Genomic DNA, 18,178 nt, shown 5'->3' with positions numbered 1-18,178 from the left:
CAGGGAAGTTGAAGTATGAAGAAAGCAAACGAGGGAGCAAGAAGAGCGATCAGGAAACAACGGGTGAAAGCGCAGGAGAGAGCGCGGGAGAGACGAGAGAGGCACAAAAAGAAAAGGGAGAAAAGGGCGAACGCAATCACTGATGTGGAGATGATTGCTCAAGCACCGTAGAAGATTGGTGCTGTGTTGGTGGTGGCCCGTTGTGCGCGTGTACTGTTCCTTTATTGTTGGGGGGGGGTGTTCCGAAAAGAAGGCCTGTTGATGTCGCCTATCGTGGCATGTTCAGTTTTCTTTTTTCTTTTCACCGATGCCTGCGCAAGAAAGTGAGCGTGACCAGAGAGGGGGAGAGGCATACTTCGCAGTTCCCTACCCCATTATTTATCGGCCTTCTTTACTCCTCCAGCTCTGCGCATGTGCGCACGCAAAGATCTGGAACAGCACAAACAAGAGCGCAATAAGCAAGGCAACGAAGAATCACGCAACGCGGCTCACCGGACAGGCATAGAGATTAGGGCGATGACCAACGTGAGTCTGCACACTCTAGGGTCTTCTGTCTGTGAGCATTATGTGCGTGTGTGTGTGTGTGTTGGCGCAGGCCGCAAGGCGCATGGGGGACTCGTTAGCGCCGTGCTCTGAGGAGGAGGAGGGGAGACGGGAAAAGAAACACGAAGAGAGAGAGTCACGTTATTTGGGCCTCTCTACTTTAGAGGACGAGAATAACGTGTGCAACGCGACACGCGCGTAAGCACACTGGAAAGAAAGATATACGTACAAAATACACAGAAAAGCGATGGCGTCCACCGTCTCAACGGTTCTGGTTCAACTCGTATTTCGCCTTCGGTGCAGATGCGGTTCCTGTGGCAATTTTTTCGTTTTAACTTTTCATCAAGAAAGACGCACACGCAGCGAGAGGTGAGCGAAGGGAGGTGGTGGGAGGGAGTAAGAGAAGAAGAGGGCGGGAAAAAAAAACAGAGCACAGGGAGAGAAGGGCGTGGTGAGGAAAAGGAGGTTCCTGTGGGTACATGAGAATTGACTGTGAAGTACGAAGAAAGGAACGAGAACGGCGCAGAAAAAGCAAGGAGACAAGAGAAAGTCTGGAGAAAGGGGCGTGGAATGTGTGGGTGGGGGAGGGGGTCAGTGTGTACATCTGTCTTCATGCTTCCCCTTTTTTAACGTCTCCTCCTACGCGCTCCCACAGACGCACGCACAGGCGTTTGTGGGAGAAGCGCTTGAGTGGCAGCACCAATCACGAGCGACCGCAAGACCGACAACAATAACAGCAAGTAACAAGAGAAACAGAGAGGGGGCAATGGCACAAGTAGGGACAGAAAGCACGAAAACGAAAACAAAAAAACGTGTGTTACTCACACACAGGGGTAGAGAGGAGATCCAAAAGCAGAGAGCGAGGTAGTGATACATAAAGCACGGGGCATAAAACGACAAGAAAAAAGTGAGAAGTAAAGATTGAAGTTGTGTATACAACCATATCCCCCTCCTCACACACACAAGCACAGACACACCAAGGCCTGCGCTGCGCTCATGCAAACACCTGCGTTTGTGTTTGTGTATTGTGCAAATACCACCCCCTCATGCACCATCGCTTGCCTGAGGTAAAGGCGCTCCTATAAGGAGAAGGTGGCGAGGTACATACGCGTCTGCAACGAGAAGCAAGCAACTACGACGCAAAAAAAAAACTTGGCTGTGAAAAAGGGAGTTCCACATACCGTGGACAGCAAAACAAGAACAACAATGTCGAAAGCACGTCGAGGCATTCACAGGTGGACATCCATGGAAGCAGAGGAGCCCAACAAGTGTAAAAAGCCCTCTTGTGCACATCTCTTTGTGTGTGCATGTGTCTGTGTGAATAGCTGTTGGCGTCCGCTCCTCCCTGTGGAGTCTCCTGTGTTCGTGCGTCCGTGCCTTCTACAAGGCCCAATCAGACTTTGTCAAGCGCGAGAGGGAGCTACAAGAGGAGGAAAGACTCTCAAGGGAGAGGAGGAGAGAGCATGCCGCAGCAAGCAAGCCGAAAGAGTGGGGAACCAGATAGAGAGACCCAAGATTCAGCTGCGTGAGCAAGAGAAACAGCGCAAAGAAGACGTGAGGGGTGATGGGAGACCGGCGCACGCCAGAAACTTTTTTTTTGGTCGTGGTGGTGAAGCGGGTGAAAGTCCAACAGAAAAACGAAGGGAAGAAAGGAGTGGCGCAGAATACAAGGAAGAAATGTAGCCGTCAGACAAGAAGCACAAACATGTGAAACGAACAAGATGATGAGAAACACAACATAAACAGCTACAGCGAGAGAAAGCAGGAAAGATGCGAGAAGACAAGACGTAAAGGAATCAGAACAAAAAGAGAGAAAATAGGAAAAGGGAACGAAAGGATGGGGGAGGGGGGCAGAGGAGAGTGAAGAAAATGAAGACAACAAGACGAACATGTGACCTTTACCCAGAGGAGGAGAAAGGAGTAGAAATAAGAGAGAGGGGTACGAGCATGAATGACAACAATTCTTTTTCGTGATAAAAGGGTGAAAACGAAAAGCGTACCATGTATGGCCTCTGTCCGTCCCCCAAGCAGCTCCCTCATTATCCCCGCTGCTCACCCTTCCCCTCCCCACCGCAGCCTCACCTCTACTGGCGCCCTCCTTCACCTTTCTTTTTTTTTGTTGTTGTTTTTGTACCTCAGACGCGAGAAGAAAGTGAATCAAAAAACAGATGGAAGGGTGTGTGTGGGGAGGGGGGGAAGAGAGGGCGGTGATTCGGCGTGTCAAGAAAGACGAAGAAAAGGACTGATTGGAATACGGCCGCTTCCTTGCCTCCCTTACCCTCCATCCACTCCCCACGTCTTCCCTGTCCCGCTTTTGTGCGTCGTACCTCTCTTCTTCTCGATCTGATTCACACCTCGTCGGATGTGGACGAAGGAGATAAGGCGAGAGAGAAGAGAGCGGGAAAAAAGTAGAAACGCACAAAGTCTAGAGAAAACGGTGGTGGAGATAGAAAGGGCTACGGGCAGAACAGCAACCACAGCAGCAGCAGCAATAAAAAAATAATAATAAAAGAAGCAACCGAAGAAGAGTCCCATCTTAGGCGGTGGGCGGAAGGGGAAACGAAGGCACACGAGAGAGGAGGCGTTAACACAAGCGCATACTTCCACACGCGACTGCTCACGAGAAAAGAAGCAGGAGAGTGAGAAAGAAAGAGCGACGCGGTTAGACAGTGTGGGCGTGGCCACCACAAAACAACGAGGCCGAAACGCATGTCACGAAGAAACGAGGTTGTAAGTGCGTCAAAGAGGATAAGAGAAAGAAAAAGAAGTGAAATGAGGGAACAGTTGAGTCACTGTTTCCTCTCGTTTCCCTTTTTTTTTGTCTTTCTCCTCTTTCCCTTCTTTGCTGTTTCTTTTTTCCGCTTCTCGTGGCTTCTTGTTCGCGATGCTTCACCTTCTCGTGCTTCCCTTGTGTGCACGACCTCTCTCTCCCACTCGTGCTCGCACACTGCTACCCATCAACCCACACACACACACATACACACATATATAAACATACGTGTAGATGCACTCTCCGGTGCAGTGACAGAGACCCCTTTCGTTATTAGTGTGTAGGGAAAGAGCGCGGGTACAACGGCAAAAGGCAGAGAGGATATGTAGGGGGAGAAGAAAGAGGGAAAGGGTATAGAACGTGAAGAACGAAAAAGGAAAAAATGAGAGAAATAGTGGGGGAGGCGAGAACGGGAGACGGGAAAAGAATGGGGAGCCATAAAGAAGACCTGAAGAGCAGAACGTCACGCACACACATTAGCATCACCCCTCGCACATGTGCGGGAGCCAACGCGAAAAGAAACACCAATGGCCGAGCAAGACAGAGAGGGAGAGGAGGAGGGGGGCGGTGGCGGCGGCGGCCCACCCATGCAGCCACAGCATGCACACAAAGCGCCGAGAAACAAACCTTGCACGTCAAACGGCACCGGCGCAGCACAAGAAGGACGATGATGGCTGTCGATTGCTTGAGTGCGCCTTCGAGGGAGAAAAATAAAAAGAGGTGGCAGTGAGGCCCCCGGTGTGCTGGCAGTCGATGAGGAAAAGGCCAAAGCAAGCCCGACTCAATCATGCGGAGGGAGCGGTATGCCCTTGCTGTGTGTCTGTGAGTTCATTTGGATAAGAAGACTTACGAGAGCGGGGGGAGGGAAGGGGACGAGTTCACAGCAACGACAGAAGCCACGCGAGCACACGCACATACAATAGGGAGGGAGAGAGAGGATAGAAGGCAAATGCAACCAGCAGCAAGAACAGAGAAGAAACAAGCAAACCACTACCAAAAAAAAGATACCCACCAACGGAGAGAAGCAAGAGCGATACAAGGGCAGCCATCAACAGGCAAGCCGGTAGGGAGAGAGGGGGTGCTCAGAACTACGCGAGGCGACGCGGAGAAGACAAAGGCGCTCGATGACTGTCCATTCCTCTTCGCGCTGGCCTCTTCTCCCGTACAAGGAAGTGGCCAGGAGAGGAGTGGCAGGTGGGTGTGTCGGAGGAAAGACCCCGGCGAGGCAGCTTGCGTGCAGCATCAACAAAAAAAAAAACAGCAAAAAGGTAGAACACAAAGCGAACACGAACAAAAAATGAGAGTATCACGAAAACAACAACAGAGGCAACGCACGCACGCGGAGAGAGGAGAAACACAGAAATCGCCGACACGCACAAAAGGAGGCCACCGCACCCAAAAGCCATGCGCGTCATGGGCGCGCGCGTTCGGAGCGGGCAGCCAGGGCAAATAATCGCATCGTGCAGAGCGCCGCAGCGGTATCCTTCCCTTCTGATGTTCCTCTGCGTTTCGCGGCAAGCAACAACGTGATGCACAGAAGGGATGCATCAATGGACACTTAGGAGGTACGGGGGAGCAGAGCTCTCAAATCAAAAAGGCGAAGGAGAGCAGTTCTTGGGCTGTCGGTCGTTTTTCCGGGTTCTCAGCGCAGCTCGCCAGCGCCAACTCGCGCATGTCGTTGTCCAGGTCGTCGGGAATGTCGACGACAATGGCATTGGCGGTGAGGCACTGCACAAACTCGTGGTCGTGACGCAGCGGGAGCTCGTCTGTACTCTCGGGATCGGCCCACTTCCACGGCAGGCGGCCAAGCACCATCTCCAAGAACGAGATACCGAGCGAGTAGATGTCAGAGGCGGAGGTCAGTGGAAGGTTGCGCGCGCCCTCGGGTGAGATGTACACGGCCGTGCCGCGCATCAGGCGGTCCTCGTTGACGCAGCACGCCTCCGTGAGCCTGTCCGAGGCGGAGCCGAAGTCGGAGAGCTTGCAGACGCCGTCCACGCCAAGCAGAATGTTGTGCGGCTTCACGTCACCGTGCGTGGTGGACTCATGCAGGTACGCGAGGCCGTTCACGATGTCGAGCATGAACCGGCGCACCACGGTGCGAGGCAGCTTGCCAAAGTTGTCGATGATGTCATGCAGCGAGCCCCCTGGCATGTATTCCATGATGATTGCCAGGTACGACTGGGTTACGCAGCAGGAGATGTAGGGAACAATGTTGGGATGTCGCAGTTTGGCGCACGTGCATACCTCGGACACCATCTCTTCCTCCTTGATGCCGCGGTGCAGCCGGGGAATGCGCTTGATCGCCACTTGCACGCCATCGTCTGACATGCCCAGGTAGATGAAGCTGAAGGCGCCGCTGCCGATCGGGTAGAGGGAGACCTGCCACTCATGCTGGTTCACGTCCCGCAGCACCTGCGGCTCGTCGGCGGCCTGCACGGTCGCACCAACAGCGTCCGCGGAGGCCATGGAGGAGTCGAAGACGAAGGCGTTCGTGAGAAACGACGGCGCCTCGCTCGCGTTGTCGTCGCGCGCGCCCCAGGGCGGGGAGCTTCCAGGCACGCTGGCCGCCGTCGTCGTAGCGCCAGGGGTTCGTGGATGGAAGGGAGGGAGGCCAGGACCCGCGCCGCTGGCTCCAACCACCTGCGATGCTCCGCATGGAGGGAACTCGCGGGGGCCCATGGCGGCCGTCACAGCCCGCTCGGTGAGGTGCGAGGGCTCCGCCGCCTCACCGCCGGTCGTCACGGACGGCGTCGGCGACGTCTTCGAGTGGCAGATTGGCGTGGTGTGGGGCGCAACAGGAGGCGAGGCGTGAGCTGCGGGCTGCGATAGCACTGGTGCCGGCATCCCCGCACCATTCTCGAAGGAGCTGCATGCAAGCAATGGTGGCTCGTTCGATGGATCGCACACCTCGCCGCTGCTCGTCGCCACGCCGGCAGGGCTGCCGGCGTCGTAGTCGTACATCGCAGCGCCGCCGCCCACCGCCATGTCCTCGTGGTTACTGGGGGTGGCGTCCAGCGCGTAGACGTCCTGGATGAGATGGATGTACTTGCTTGTGTCGCCAGAGGCGATGCGGTCAATGCAGATCTTGCGCAGCCGCTTGAGCTGCACGTTCTCGCTGTGCGCGGAGTCGAAGATCATAAGCGCCTGCTTGTACTCGCCCTTGCACATTTTCGAGAGGCCGTCGCCCATCTTCTTTGGCATGTCTTCATTATCCTGCAGCGACGAGCGCGGGTCACGCAGCTCGCACAGTGTCACCTGCGAAACCTCGTCCGGAAAGCGCACGCAGTCGATCCGGTACCACGGGATCTGCGCGCTGCTCGTGGCGAAGTGCGAGAGTGTGTCTGTCGTGGAGGCGACGTGGCAGCCGATGTCCCACAGCACCTTTGAAATGTCCAGCATCCGCTGCGTGTCAAAGACCACGCGGGCCTTGCTGTGCCGTGCACCGCACGTGCCGACAAGAAACGGCATGCGGACAGCGAAGCAGACGACGCGGTTGCGCATGAAGTCCGGCACGGATTGGTACACCTCGAGCGCAAAGCGGCAAATCTTCGACACCACGAGCGGGTTCTGTGACTGAGTGCCGAAATTGACGAAGAAGCTGCTGGAACTGACGGACTCGATGTAGCCAGTGTACTCTTCGGCGCGTTGCGAGATGATATCCATAATAAAGCACGCCTCAGTCGTGTCCATGGCGCGGTGCACATCCACCAGCACCATCGCCACATCCACTCGTGAGAACTCGTTCGTGTTGTCCTTGACAATGTTAGCGTTAAAGCGGGTACGCACACGGCGCGTCTTGCCGTCAGCAAGATCCGCGTCGCTGTGAGAGCCGTCGGACGGCGCCAGAGTCATGACGGCCGCCGGCACAAACGTGCGCATCTCTCGCAGACTCCGCTCGACGCGCACGAAGGCCTCGTGAATGCCGCGAATCTCCGTAATGTACGCCAGCCAGCCCTGCACGCGGTGATCCTTGCCGTCGCCGCGGGACACCTCAAGGTTCGACGCGCGGATGAGCTGCGGGATGAGCCGCTTCATCTCCCGCACGACAAACCACGCGATGACCACCGCGACGACAGCGGCGATCACAACCACCAGAACCGTCACCGTGAAGGCCGCCGTGCGCGCGGTGGAGAAAGCCTTCTCGAAGTCAGCCCGCACGACCACGACGCCAAGAACGAGGTCCAGCCCGTACGAGTCCTTCACCTTTGTGAGGTTCAGAAACGCGTTGTTGCCCTTGTACCGAAAGGTGATGAGGGCCGTGTCCTTGTCCTTCAACACCTCCGTCAAGCTACCGCTCTCGTTGACCACCTGCATGGCAGCAAGAATGATGGGCTCGGTGATTTCGTAGATGCGAGTCGGGGTGTAGATGGTTGCGCCGATCGCGCTGTCCTCCGTTCTACTCTGCACTGATTGGTTCCAGCTGTTACCGACAACAATGTTGCGTGTGGCATCCACGAGAAAGATGCGGCCGTTCTTGCGCAGAAAGCTTACGAGGGTGGTTGTTTCTTCGATGATCGTGTCCGACGAGGAGCCGGCCGCGAAGTAGCCAAGGGAGCCGTTTACGGTAAAGGGCATCACGAAGTTGAAGTACGTCGGAGTGGTGTTATCAGAGGCCAGTAGCCAGCGGGTGTTGTTCTGCGGGTCCGCCACCCACGTTTTCACAATCTGGTTCATGGCGCCTTCAGGGAGCGTGACTTCGCGGTGGAAGTCGAAGTAACCCAATACGTTGGGCGGTTCAACCGCGGTGACGCTCTCATTGTACATTTCGAGCATGGGGACCGTGTTGTGCGTGCGGCTGTAACCGCCGTAGATCTTTCGGGTCTGGTTTGCATCGGTTGGCTTCGGGTCTGTGTAACCGGCATTCGTGTAGAGACCGCCTTCGTAGACGAACCGCAGATACGAAATGGCCTCGTTGAAGCGAGTGAGAACCGTGAGGAGCGATACCAGCAGCTGATCCGGGTCTTGGGGCAAGTTCGTCTCCTCCAGTGTCGTGTTATGACGCTTGATGTAGTTGAACGTCACAATGTGCACAAACGCGGGAAGCATCGCCAGGCTGTTCTGCGTGATGGAGGCTACGCCCTTCATGGCCTCACTCAGCAGATACTCTGTCGTGTGTGCGTTGGACTGGACGCCGACGAAGTAGAACGGAAGGAAACCCAACAGCCCCACAATGATGGCGCCAAAGCACATGATAAAAGCAACGGCGGGAAGACTGGGAATGGTGCAGCAAACTTGGTGCTCCTGCTCCTCAAGCGAGGATGGATCGTCGTCCGAGTCGATGGCGCGCACCTCAATCAGGTTCACGTGCTTCTCATCACACGGGCCCTCGACTTGCTCAGCAACCAGCCCCTGCGCCGTCTCCTCACCGCAAAAGCCGAGCGCTGTGTCGAGACGGTTGCCGGCGCCGCTGCTCCCCTTCTGCACGCTGCTGGACGCCGCCGCGATCATCTCCGGCTGGCCGATGGAGCTGTGAAGCGAGGAGTCCGAGGTGCTGCTGAAGAGATGGCCCTTGAGCGGGTTGTGCATCAAGATGCGTCGGCCGTCGGCGTAGTCCTCACCGTCGGCGTTCGCGTCCTTCTGCTTCTGCAGGCTCAGCGACAAGCTCATATTGTTGTGGTTGCTGTGATTCGGGCTGGACTGGATGTACGCCGGGATCGTGGCGTTCCGTATCATGGTCGAGGCCGTGCCAACTGTCGTGGACGTGTTATTTGCATGACTTTGCTGCAGATCCAGCAATGAAAAGTGCTGTCCCGGTTGTACAGCGGAATGCGCCGGATTCGGGACGTTCCGGCTCGGCGCAGGAGTGCTCTGCTCCCCCGTGGCGTAGCCGCCAGCAGTCGGCAGAACGCGAATGACAGAGCCGCGCGCTTGTGCTGCAAAGTTGGCGGCGGCGGGGTCGTACCACATGCCGGTGGTCGCGCCACCGCCTGTCACCGATGGACTGGCACCCGACGGAATCGGCTGCCGGGAGGCCAGCACAGCCCCGGAGACTCTAGACGGCGTTGTCGCACTAGACCCGCTCGGCGGCCCCGGAGACACCGCTATCGCGCTGGCTGAAATCAGTGCGCCCTGCGATTTAGTGCCGTCTGCGCCGCTGCTATCGCTGGACGTACACGAGCGCTTGGAGTTGATGATGATCGGCTGCACGCTATTGCCGTTAAGCATTGCTGCGCTGAGGTGCGGTGGAGTGTGCGGAAGCAGTGCGCTTTCCCGTCGACGCTGAATCTGTGCTAGCAGTGGTGCTCCGCAACCCGCTGTTCCTTGCACTGGTGTACGTGCTGAGAGCCTATTGAGACACTAAGTAAGAGAGAAAGCGCGTGCGTTTGCATGACCCTGTGGCTCGCCACTATGCGCGTGGAGGCTTGCACGTATGTTGTTCTCGTGAGAGGCAACAACACACCAGAGAGCCCGCGTGCTGGAAATGCTTCGCAAACCGATTACCCCAATGAGCAAACAAGCAGAGAAAAAAAATGAAGACGGAGGAAGGGAAGGAAGGCAAAAAGAGCGAAAAGGGACGTCAAGCAGTGCAACGCGCGACTATGCCTCGCTTGCCGTCCTTTCGTTTCTTGCGCACAACGCCCGGTGCGGTGTGGCGTGGTGGGGGAGAGAAAGACAGAGTGAGTGAGAGGGAGCGCAAAGGCGGAATAGAAGAAACAAAAAAAAAAACAGACGAAAAGCAGCAACAGCACCGAACATAACCAAAGCCAAAACAGAAACAGGAGGGAGTACAGGTACGCGTGCGTGAATCGGTGGAGAAGGGGATGGGGTATGGAGGAAGGGAGGGGAAAGGGTGAAAGTAACGCTAGAGATGAAGGTTAGCACAAGTATTGGGCATGTATGGGGATGGTCGTCGACAAAAACAAAAGAAAACGAAAAATAAGGATGAGCGGGAAGGGTGCGAAGAGAGAACGAGACAACCAGCTCTGGACGCCTTTTCATACGCGGGTGGGGGCCCCTCAGCGGGCGCAGGCAACACCCACCCACCCCACACACACACAGGAGAAACCACACGAAGGAAAGAGCAAAAACGCACCGCAACAATAATAATAATAAAACAAGAAGGGAACACTAGACGCAAACACGAACACGCCGACAGACACGGCACCAGGTGACGGGAAAGGAAGAAAGGACGAAGGAGAGGTGATGGGGAAGGGCAGAAGAGAAAGGACAGGTGAGCGAGGACCTGCAGGCTCGAACGAGTCGATCGAGTTGGAAGACAGAAAGGAATACAGGAACAATAAAACTGGCGTCTGCTCGTGCACGGTGCCTGCGTGTGAGAAGTACGAGTGGGTAGTGAAGTCAGTTCTTTTTTCGTGTGTATATGTTGTTTGCCGCTGTTGTATGCAGATGGGTGGGGGTAGGCTCGCAAACACCCGGACAGGCAACGCAGACACCAACACTCAGCAGTGTGACCGCACCTCACACGGTACGATCTAGAAAGCAGACAAGAGAGAAAGAACACAAGACGAGGAGGATGGAGAAGAAAGTGTCAGAGGCGAGCAAAAAAAAAATGTGTTCGTTGACTCTCCTTTTTTTTTCTAGTGCGGAGGGACGAATACACGCACACGCACACACACGAGCCACAGACACAGACACAGACCTCGAGAAACAAGCAGCACGCAGCCGAAAAAAAAAAACAAGAGGGGGGGCAAGTAAAAGAGAAATGATGAGGAAATAAAGCGCACGCGCGTAAACCAAAGCGCTCAACGAGAAAAACGAGAAAGGCAAAGAAAAAGGTGAAACCAAACAAAGGCGAAGAAACATGAACACCCACACCCACGCAGAGAGAGACAGAGGCGGAAAAAAAAAACACGAAAACTTGTGTGCACAAACAAAGACGTATGTACGTATATATAAGCAGAAGAGCGCATAAAACAAAAAGAGGGCACGCAACAGAGGCACGCACCCTCGAAAACGAGGGGCAGAAGAAGGATGGGGTGGGTGGGGAGAGGGGAAAGAAGCACGGAGAGTCAAGTAAGATAAAGGGCGTGCAGGCGCAAACGAAAAGAAGAGCTGACTACGCCCAAAGGGTTGAAGTGTGAATTCAGTGGAAATGGTTGGGGAGGAGGCCGAAAAAGGAGAATGCAGGAAGGAGAGCGAACGCAAGCACGAAAACAGCAAGAAAAAGCTGCTTCTGTTGAATCAGCAAATATTATGCGCAGTCACCGGTCACGCACATGCACACACAGATGATATAGGCGGAGAAAAAGATGAGTAAGAGAGCCGTAAAACACCTTTTCCCACCTTAAACGATCGCGTTGCTGAGCTAAAGCGCACCACAGTGTCTTTCAGCAGCAGTGAGACGAGGGCGCCAAAGATGAAGCGCGGGAGGGTGGTCAAACCCACACAAATGAAGAGCGCACACACAACAAAAACAGCAACAACCGCAGCAGCAGCAGCAACAACAAAAAGATATGGTGAAATCGGTGGGGAGGGGGGAAGGAGGGCAGAGGAAGCCGTGTGCGCCCCCTTTTTCTTTTGTTTTCTTTTGGTGAGAGGAAGAGGAGTGAGGGTGTATGAGATTGATAAATAAAGGAGAATGATAAGAGACAGCTTGGAATCCAAGAGCGGTGACGAAAGGAGCAAAAAAAAAAAAAACATAAAACACACACACACACACACAAAAGATGAAGGGTGGGCAAAACAAGCACGGGCCGAGGTTTTATGCAACTCAGGCACAAAGAACGTGCAAGAGAGGGTGAGAAAGAAGGGCAGAGGGTGTTGGTAAGAGAAAGGGCGGGAGGCAGATACACCCACACAAGCACACGCGCGCGCTAGAAAAAAAAACGCAATAGAAAGTTCGAGCTGGAGTAAATCCACAGACGAAGAAGAAACCCCAACGCCACTACAGAAATCACAAAGCCCGAAAAAAAAAAGGCACAGAAACAAAACTCAGTAAATCTACAGAAAAAGATAGCGCGCGCGCACACACAAAACATACATCAACAGCAGCAAAAAGGTGTGAGAGACGCCGAAACAAGAAGAGCGCGAAGGTACACGTGTGAACAGCACAGGACTAGCGAAAGACAAAAAAAGAAAAACGGAAAAGAAAGAAACAGCAGTGGAGATGACAACGCACCTTCAACGATAGAGGACAACATGCAAGGCAGGAGAGAAGCAAACAACAACAAAAAAAGAAACACCAACGAGGTTTTCTACAGGGAAAGGCAAAGATGTAACAGCGGGAGTGACAGAGGAACAGCAGGAAGGAGTGTCTTGAGAGAGCACGCGTTACACCTTTGTGCGTGTGTATGGGTACAGTGGTGAAGGTAGGTATTTACGCGCGCGTGGGGGGAGGGGGTTGTGTATTCGGGTTCGCGCCTGCGTATGTGGATCAAGACCTTCTCGCAACACCACCAGCATCAAGACGCAATGAATGCCTTTGACAGCACCAGAGGGACAGGAGATAAACACAAGTGAACAAAAACGGGCAAAAAAACGTTGTCGGAGCTCACGGCAAGAAACAGTAAGATGCGAAAGAGAGGAGGGGTTGCTGTATATATCGTCTTTTTCCCGCCACCACCACGCGGTGTGCTGCCTTGCTGCTTTGCGTAGAGACCCACGCCTCGGTTCAGGCTTCCTTCGCTCAGCCTTCCCTTTTTGTGGTGCTCAAAGACACACACCAGAAACAAGATGATCAATACCACGTGATCTTGGTGTCTTGCTAGGTTTCTCTTGCTGAATTTTCCTCGCGACTACCTGTGTCGCAAACACACCTACACTCACAGTCAACAACGGCAGCGACGCGCGCACACACGAGGGGGTGCGATGAAAAAGGAAGGAGACAAAAAAAAAACAGAAAGAAGGCGCGGGTCGGTCCAGCAGCAACAAGGGAGACAGAGAGGCTAACAAAGAGACAAGAGACGCGTCCGCACCTTTCGTGGTAGGCACACACAGAGAAAATGAGGAAAGCAAGGGGAATGGCAAGAGCCAGAGAGTCTCTGCTTTCGTGTGTGTGTGTGTGTGTGTGTGTGTGTCAATGTGTGTAACGAGGCGCCGTGAGAACCGCTTTCTCGTTTGCAGCAGCGATCGTGTGTCGATGGATGACGCCGTAAAGCACACAGGAGCGGAGAAGAAATCATGAGAAACGAGGAGAGGATAAAGATAGCGAGAGAGATACGAGCAACATATATGTGCACCAAGGCAGAGGATAAGCAGCTGTCGCGGTAGCGGTGGTGAATGGAGAGGGGAAGGAGGCGCCTGCGTCATTTCATGGAGCAAGAACAAGAGTGAACTGTGCCTCGCAGCCCTATTTCCACCTCGAATTCGCCCCACGCGTCTCCTGGCACATCCGCCACATTATCCGTTCGTTTGGTTTCCCTCCCCCTCGCCTCCTCCGTCGTCGGCGTTCCCGAGCACTACAGCGCCCACACAGCACCCTTACAAGAAGCACAAGAACGCTAGAGAAAGAGTAGGATCGCGGCCGTGGAGGCAGGGAGGGGGGGAGGGGTATCATCACACTGTTGCAAGAGAGCGGCAGAGCGCGAGGGTGGCGTGAACGCTAACGCGTCCCAAAGCTCCTTTTTTTTCCTCTCTCCCTCTCCCCATCCCTCGCAGCAGCAGCACCAGCACCAGCGCCAGGGAGGACGGGAGGGGGGGAGGGCGGCTTTTCCGCAGCCTCACCGCTTTGTGTGTGTGTGTGTGTATTGTTGTGAGCACGGGGGATGGGGGTTCAGAGGGAGGGTGCGGATTCATGCATCCTTGTGTAGATGAAGTGGAGCAACCTAGCAGAGATAACAAGCAGGAGCAATCGATGGAAAACGAATAAATGAGCAAGGACACGCAGTACCTGCACACCACAGTCGCGGCAGTCACCTCCGAGCGGCGGAGAGGGTGAAGGTTAAGGCGATACAGTGAAGAAGGCGGTAAAAAATAGCGCATGAGACACCCGGCTGTCGCACGGCGGAAAACCGATCGACGATGGAGCGAAAACAAGGGGCAAGTCGACAACGGGCGGGCTCACGCTAGCGGCTCAGCAGTGTCTCATCGTCCGTCAGCGCTTCCTCTGCTTTCAGGGCAGCACAGTGTCGCGATGAGCGGTGAAGAAGGCAAAATAGAGTGCTGCCGAGGAATGGCGCGACGCGGGTACCAACCTCCAGTTAATGTGCGCACGTTCTTTCACCGCCCGCAGCTGCGGAGTAGACAACCTGTCGTGAACGACGGTTTTTCCATGGCAGCTGGCCCACTCCACATTCAAACGCTGAAAGAGCGCTTGCCTTTTCTTCGTAGTTGTCGCGTGCCACAGAGCGCGTTGCGTGCGATGGCCAACAGGGCGCCTGGAGAGCTCCATCACACGAGACACAAAAGGCAACGCGGCCGCCTCAATGCGAAACGGCGAGAGTGGAAGCCGCAACAGCGTCACCTGCGACGCAGAGCGGTTGTCCACGTCTGTGGTGGATAGCCTCCACACCACGTCTCGCAATTCATCCTTGGAAGGCGCCGGCCGGCCTTGCGCTTCGTGCCAGCTCTTCTGCTCCGCGCCACTCACGGCGCACACGCGCGGATACGCCACGTGGTACTGCATTGCGCGTATCGGCAGCACTTGCACAAGCGGTCGCTTACCATCTGGGGATGCGTGCAGCAGCTCCACCACAGGAAAGTGCGTCATTTCCCGTGCTCGTACGTAATGCGGGAGGCTGGTGAAGGCGGCCCTGACTTGCCGCGGGTTTGCCGCGGCAAAACAGTCGCGGCGCCAGCGATAAAAGCGGATGAAGTCGGCGTGCAGCTCCTGCTGCGCACGCCAGTACGCGCGCTTCGCCTCCGTCGGGTGCTGCTCGATCGGCGTGAACAGCTCCGCCGGCGGTGGTCGGAATTCGACGATGACACCCGGGCAACCTTCATCGAGAAACACCGTTTGCCCTTCCCACAGGTAAACGCCAGCGTCTTCAGGGATGAGAGCGGCCTGCCACACATCGAGGCTCGTGTACGGCGACGCTGTGGCCGCGTCTGCAGCCGCTGCCCTCGTCGACTCAACCGTTTGGTGAGACGAGGGCGTCTTCAACGCCCCAGCCGACACGTCAGCGTCATATCTCTTGTTGTTGAACCGCAGCTGTTCGTGGCGCCACCTCTCCAGCGACGCGGCAATCCGTTCCTGCAGCGCCGGCCCGGTACATCTGCTCAGCGGAAAAACAGAGCGCGTAGCGTTGATGTGGGGGTGGTGCATGTGCGGCGGTGGCACTGCGGTTGGCCAGCGATGATGATCTTCTTGCCAGACCAAGACCCAGCCGAGCCTCCTCATGGTCGCGAGTATGTAGCTAATAGCATCTTTCAGTGTCTCTATAATACACTGTGATTCAGCACTCCCAGATCCAGCGGCAGCAGCAGCGTGGTACGAGGCTACGCCAGCGCCAGATGCAAGGTGGCGTATCTGCGCCTCCCCCACGCAACCTGCTCGTGGCGCACCTCGAAAGCGCCACGAAAAAACAAGAGGGTCTGCGTAGAACTCATAGCTCAAGGTGAAGGCTACCCGAAGGCGATGATAACCCTCCGCCGGATCTGCGAGCGGCCATGCCAGAAGGCCACGGCCGCGCCCGCACGTGTAGAGAAAGCGCACAGCATTCTTCAAAACATCGCGAGTCAGGGAAGCGGGGGGCATTTCTGCGGCCACAAGCTTCTCAGCCGCTGACAGAAGCTCCAGGAGGGCGCGATACTGCCTCAGTGACAAGCCTGTAATCCCGCCAAGAGCTTTTTCCCGCACCGACCGCCAGTAATGAGAGCTCAACTCCGCTTCTAGCAGCGTTGGCTGAAACTCCATCACAAAGAGGTCCGAGAGACACCCATCACGTACGAGCAGCGACCCCGCATCGGACACAAGGGTGGTGAAGTACCTCGGGTTTGGAAACGGGGCGCCAGCCCGGGCACTGCCCGCAGTGAAGACGGCCGCGGAGAGACCCCGGGAATTCAGGCTCTGCAACGTTGCCGCATCGACCACATTGCGTCGGAGCGCCCGCTGGTGCTGCCGGCGCTGCTCCTTCGCGTCCTTTACCAGCACGTAAGGCAACACACGAGACAGCGTTGCATCAGACAGTGGCACGGGGTACGGAGTGCTGTCCTTCTGCAACACCCACTGCCACTTCTGGAGCGGATCTGGAATCCGCTGAAGGCTCTCGTGCATGGAACGCTGGCCACGCAGGCGACGCCGGTGCATCGGATGGTGCACGTCGAACACGGAAAACAGATGTCTGAAAGCGTCTACCGTAAGTCGGTGTGCATGTTTTGCGTGCTCTATCTCCATCGCGGATGCCTTAGCCCAGCAATTCACAATAGGAACCTCTAAGCTCCCTCTTCGCGGCGGCAGGCCAGCTGAGGCACCGCTCTGCGCGCCTATGCTTTGCGCAGGTGTTCTTGCACCCACCACTTCAGCCGATGGCGCGCAGCCGGAGGAGGATTCGGCGACGGCGGTTGCGTTCGCTTCCAGAGAAAGCAGAGCTGCCCGCAGCTGCGAAGGAGCGCGGAGAGGCAACTTGAGGGCTGCGCAAGCTGCGCAGCCCTCAGGTGGAGGTGAGGCTCGGCACAGTTTTTCATACTGGACCGCGTTGCTTTTCAAACGTGGCCACCCCCGCGCGTCGCGAAGACCAGAATGCCCTATGAGGGAGGTGAGGTCCACGACATCCACGTTGACGAACAGTACAAGAGAAACGACCTCGCCGGGGCGTGACTGACTCAACAAACTGCGCCATGCGTACATCGCTTTTCGAAGATCCACTTTACAGTCGATGAGCCACCGTGGCACCACCCAATGAATGCCGTGCTGCACTGCCTCGTGATGCATGTTGTGATGAGAGACGACTGAGCCACTGCCGACACGGTGAAGCTTGCTGTGGTGCAAGAATTCGCGGCCCCGCCGCCGTGCCTCTAGCTTTCCCGCGGGCTGCACCGGCGCTGTCTCTCTGCAGGACCGATGCGCGGATGGCGGGCCGCACTCATCCTCGATGGAAGCGATGAACTGCTCATTAAAGGAGGAGGTAATGCTTTGTCGCAGCTCCTCGTCCAGCTCACCTGGAGTGATGCTCCCGCCTCCACAGAACTCGGCGGCGACCCCATCGTCAACATTCAACGAAGGCGCCACCTCTGCGGCACCGACCGTCTCTGCAGCTGCTTGCATGACGTCCACGTAAGCGCCACTCTTTTCGCACAGCTCCGGGCCCAGGAGTGCTGAAGTGTGTGGGACCAAACGCACCGACGACGGACGCGGCACATCTGGATAGTCGGCCCTGATGAACGCGGTGCATCCGTCGAACCTAGCTTCCGTGTTGTACATCATGTATGCAGCAGTCGGGAGAAGGCGATAGAGAGTTGTGAAAGCGCTCATAGAGCGTCCTGTCACGATCACCACCGGGAACTGTCGAGGGTCTCGCAGCAGAAAAGATAATGCGGCGAGTTGATGGCAAGTGTGCGTGGATAGCATTCGTGCCGCTGCCCCCGAATAAGCACACCCCAGCCTCCATCCGTGAGAACTGGCCCGCATGACGGAGCATATTGCGTCCAACCCCACACATGCGCGTGCACACACATGCACACACACAGACAGACGCGCAAAGGGAGGGTCTAGAGGGTCCAGGAACGAAAAAGGGTCGCGGCGAGAGAGAGTGGGAGAGGGCGCAAGTTGCGCATCGAACGCACTGGCCTCACAGCTGTGCACGGATGGCGATGCCACACCGCAAACCAAAACACCGAGAGAGTGATGAGGGCCGAAAAAGGGAGCGGTGTCTGAAAATTCGCAAGCGGAAGGCGACTGCGGCTCCTACCTGATCTCGACAGTCTCCGAGTGTGTCCCTCTGCTCGTCTGGAAGAGTGTGAGGGCGTGGCAGTGTATCTGTGTGAATCGGGAGCTGTTGGGAAGGGAGGGGTGTAGAGCATGCC

At 56.1% G+C, this 18,178-nt stretch overlaps 2 protein-coding genes across 2 annotated transcripts; both read right to left on the bottom strand.

Annotated features, from left to right (window-relative positions):
• Positions 1–4,897: 4,897 nt before the first annotated feature.
• On the bottom strand, positions 4,898–8,989 carry LINJ_32_0860 (putative serine/threonine protein kinase; the record flags this gene model as incomplete). The annotated part of the gene is made up of 1 exon (XM_001467729.1): positions 4,898–8,989. The coding sequence occupies one exon, from the start codon at positions 8,987–8,989 to the stop codon at positions 4,898–4,900; it is 4,092 nt and encodes a 1,363-aa protein (XP_001467766.1).
• Positions 8,990–14,327: 5,338 nt separating this feature from the next.
• Positions 14,328–17,723, bottom strand: LINJ_32_0850 (hypothetical protein, unknown function; the record flags this gene model as incomplete). The annotated part of the gene is made up of 1 exon (XM_003392673.1): positions 14,328–17,723. One exon carries the CDS (start codon positions 17,721–17,723, stop codon positions 14,328–14,330), a length of 3,396 nt encoding a protein of 1,131 aa, XP_003392721.1.
• Between the last annotated feature and the right edge of the window lie 455 nt (positions 17,724–18,178).

This window comes from Leishmania infantum, chromosome 32 (assembly GCF_000002875.2).
Source record: "Leishmania infantum JPCM5 genome chromosome 32".
Classification (NCBI taxonomy): domain Eukaryota; phylum Euglenozoa; class Kinetoplastea; order Trypanosomatida; family Trypanosomatidae; genus Leishmania; species Leishmania infantum.
This window is presented reverse-complemented; position numbering and strand designations above follow the sequence as displayed.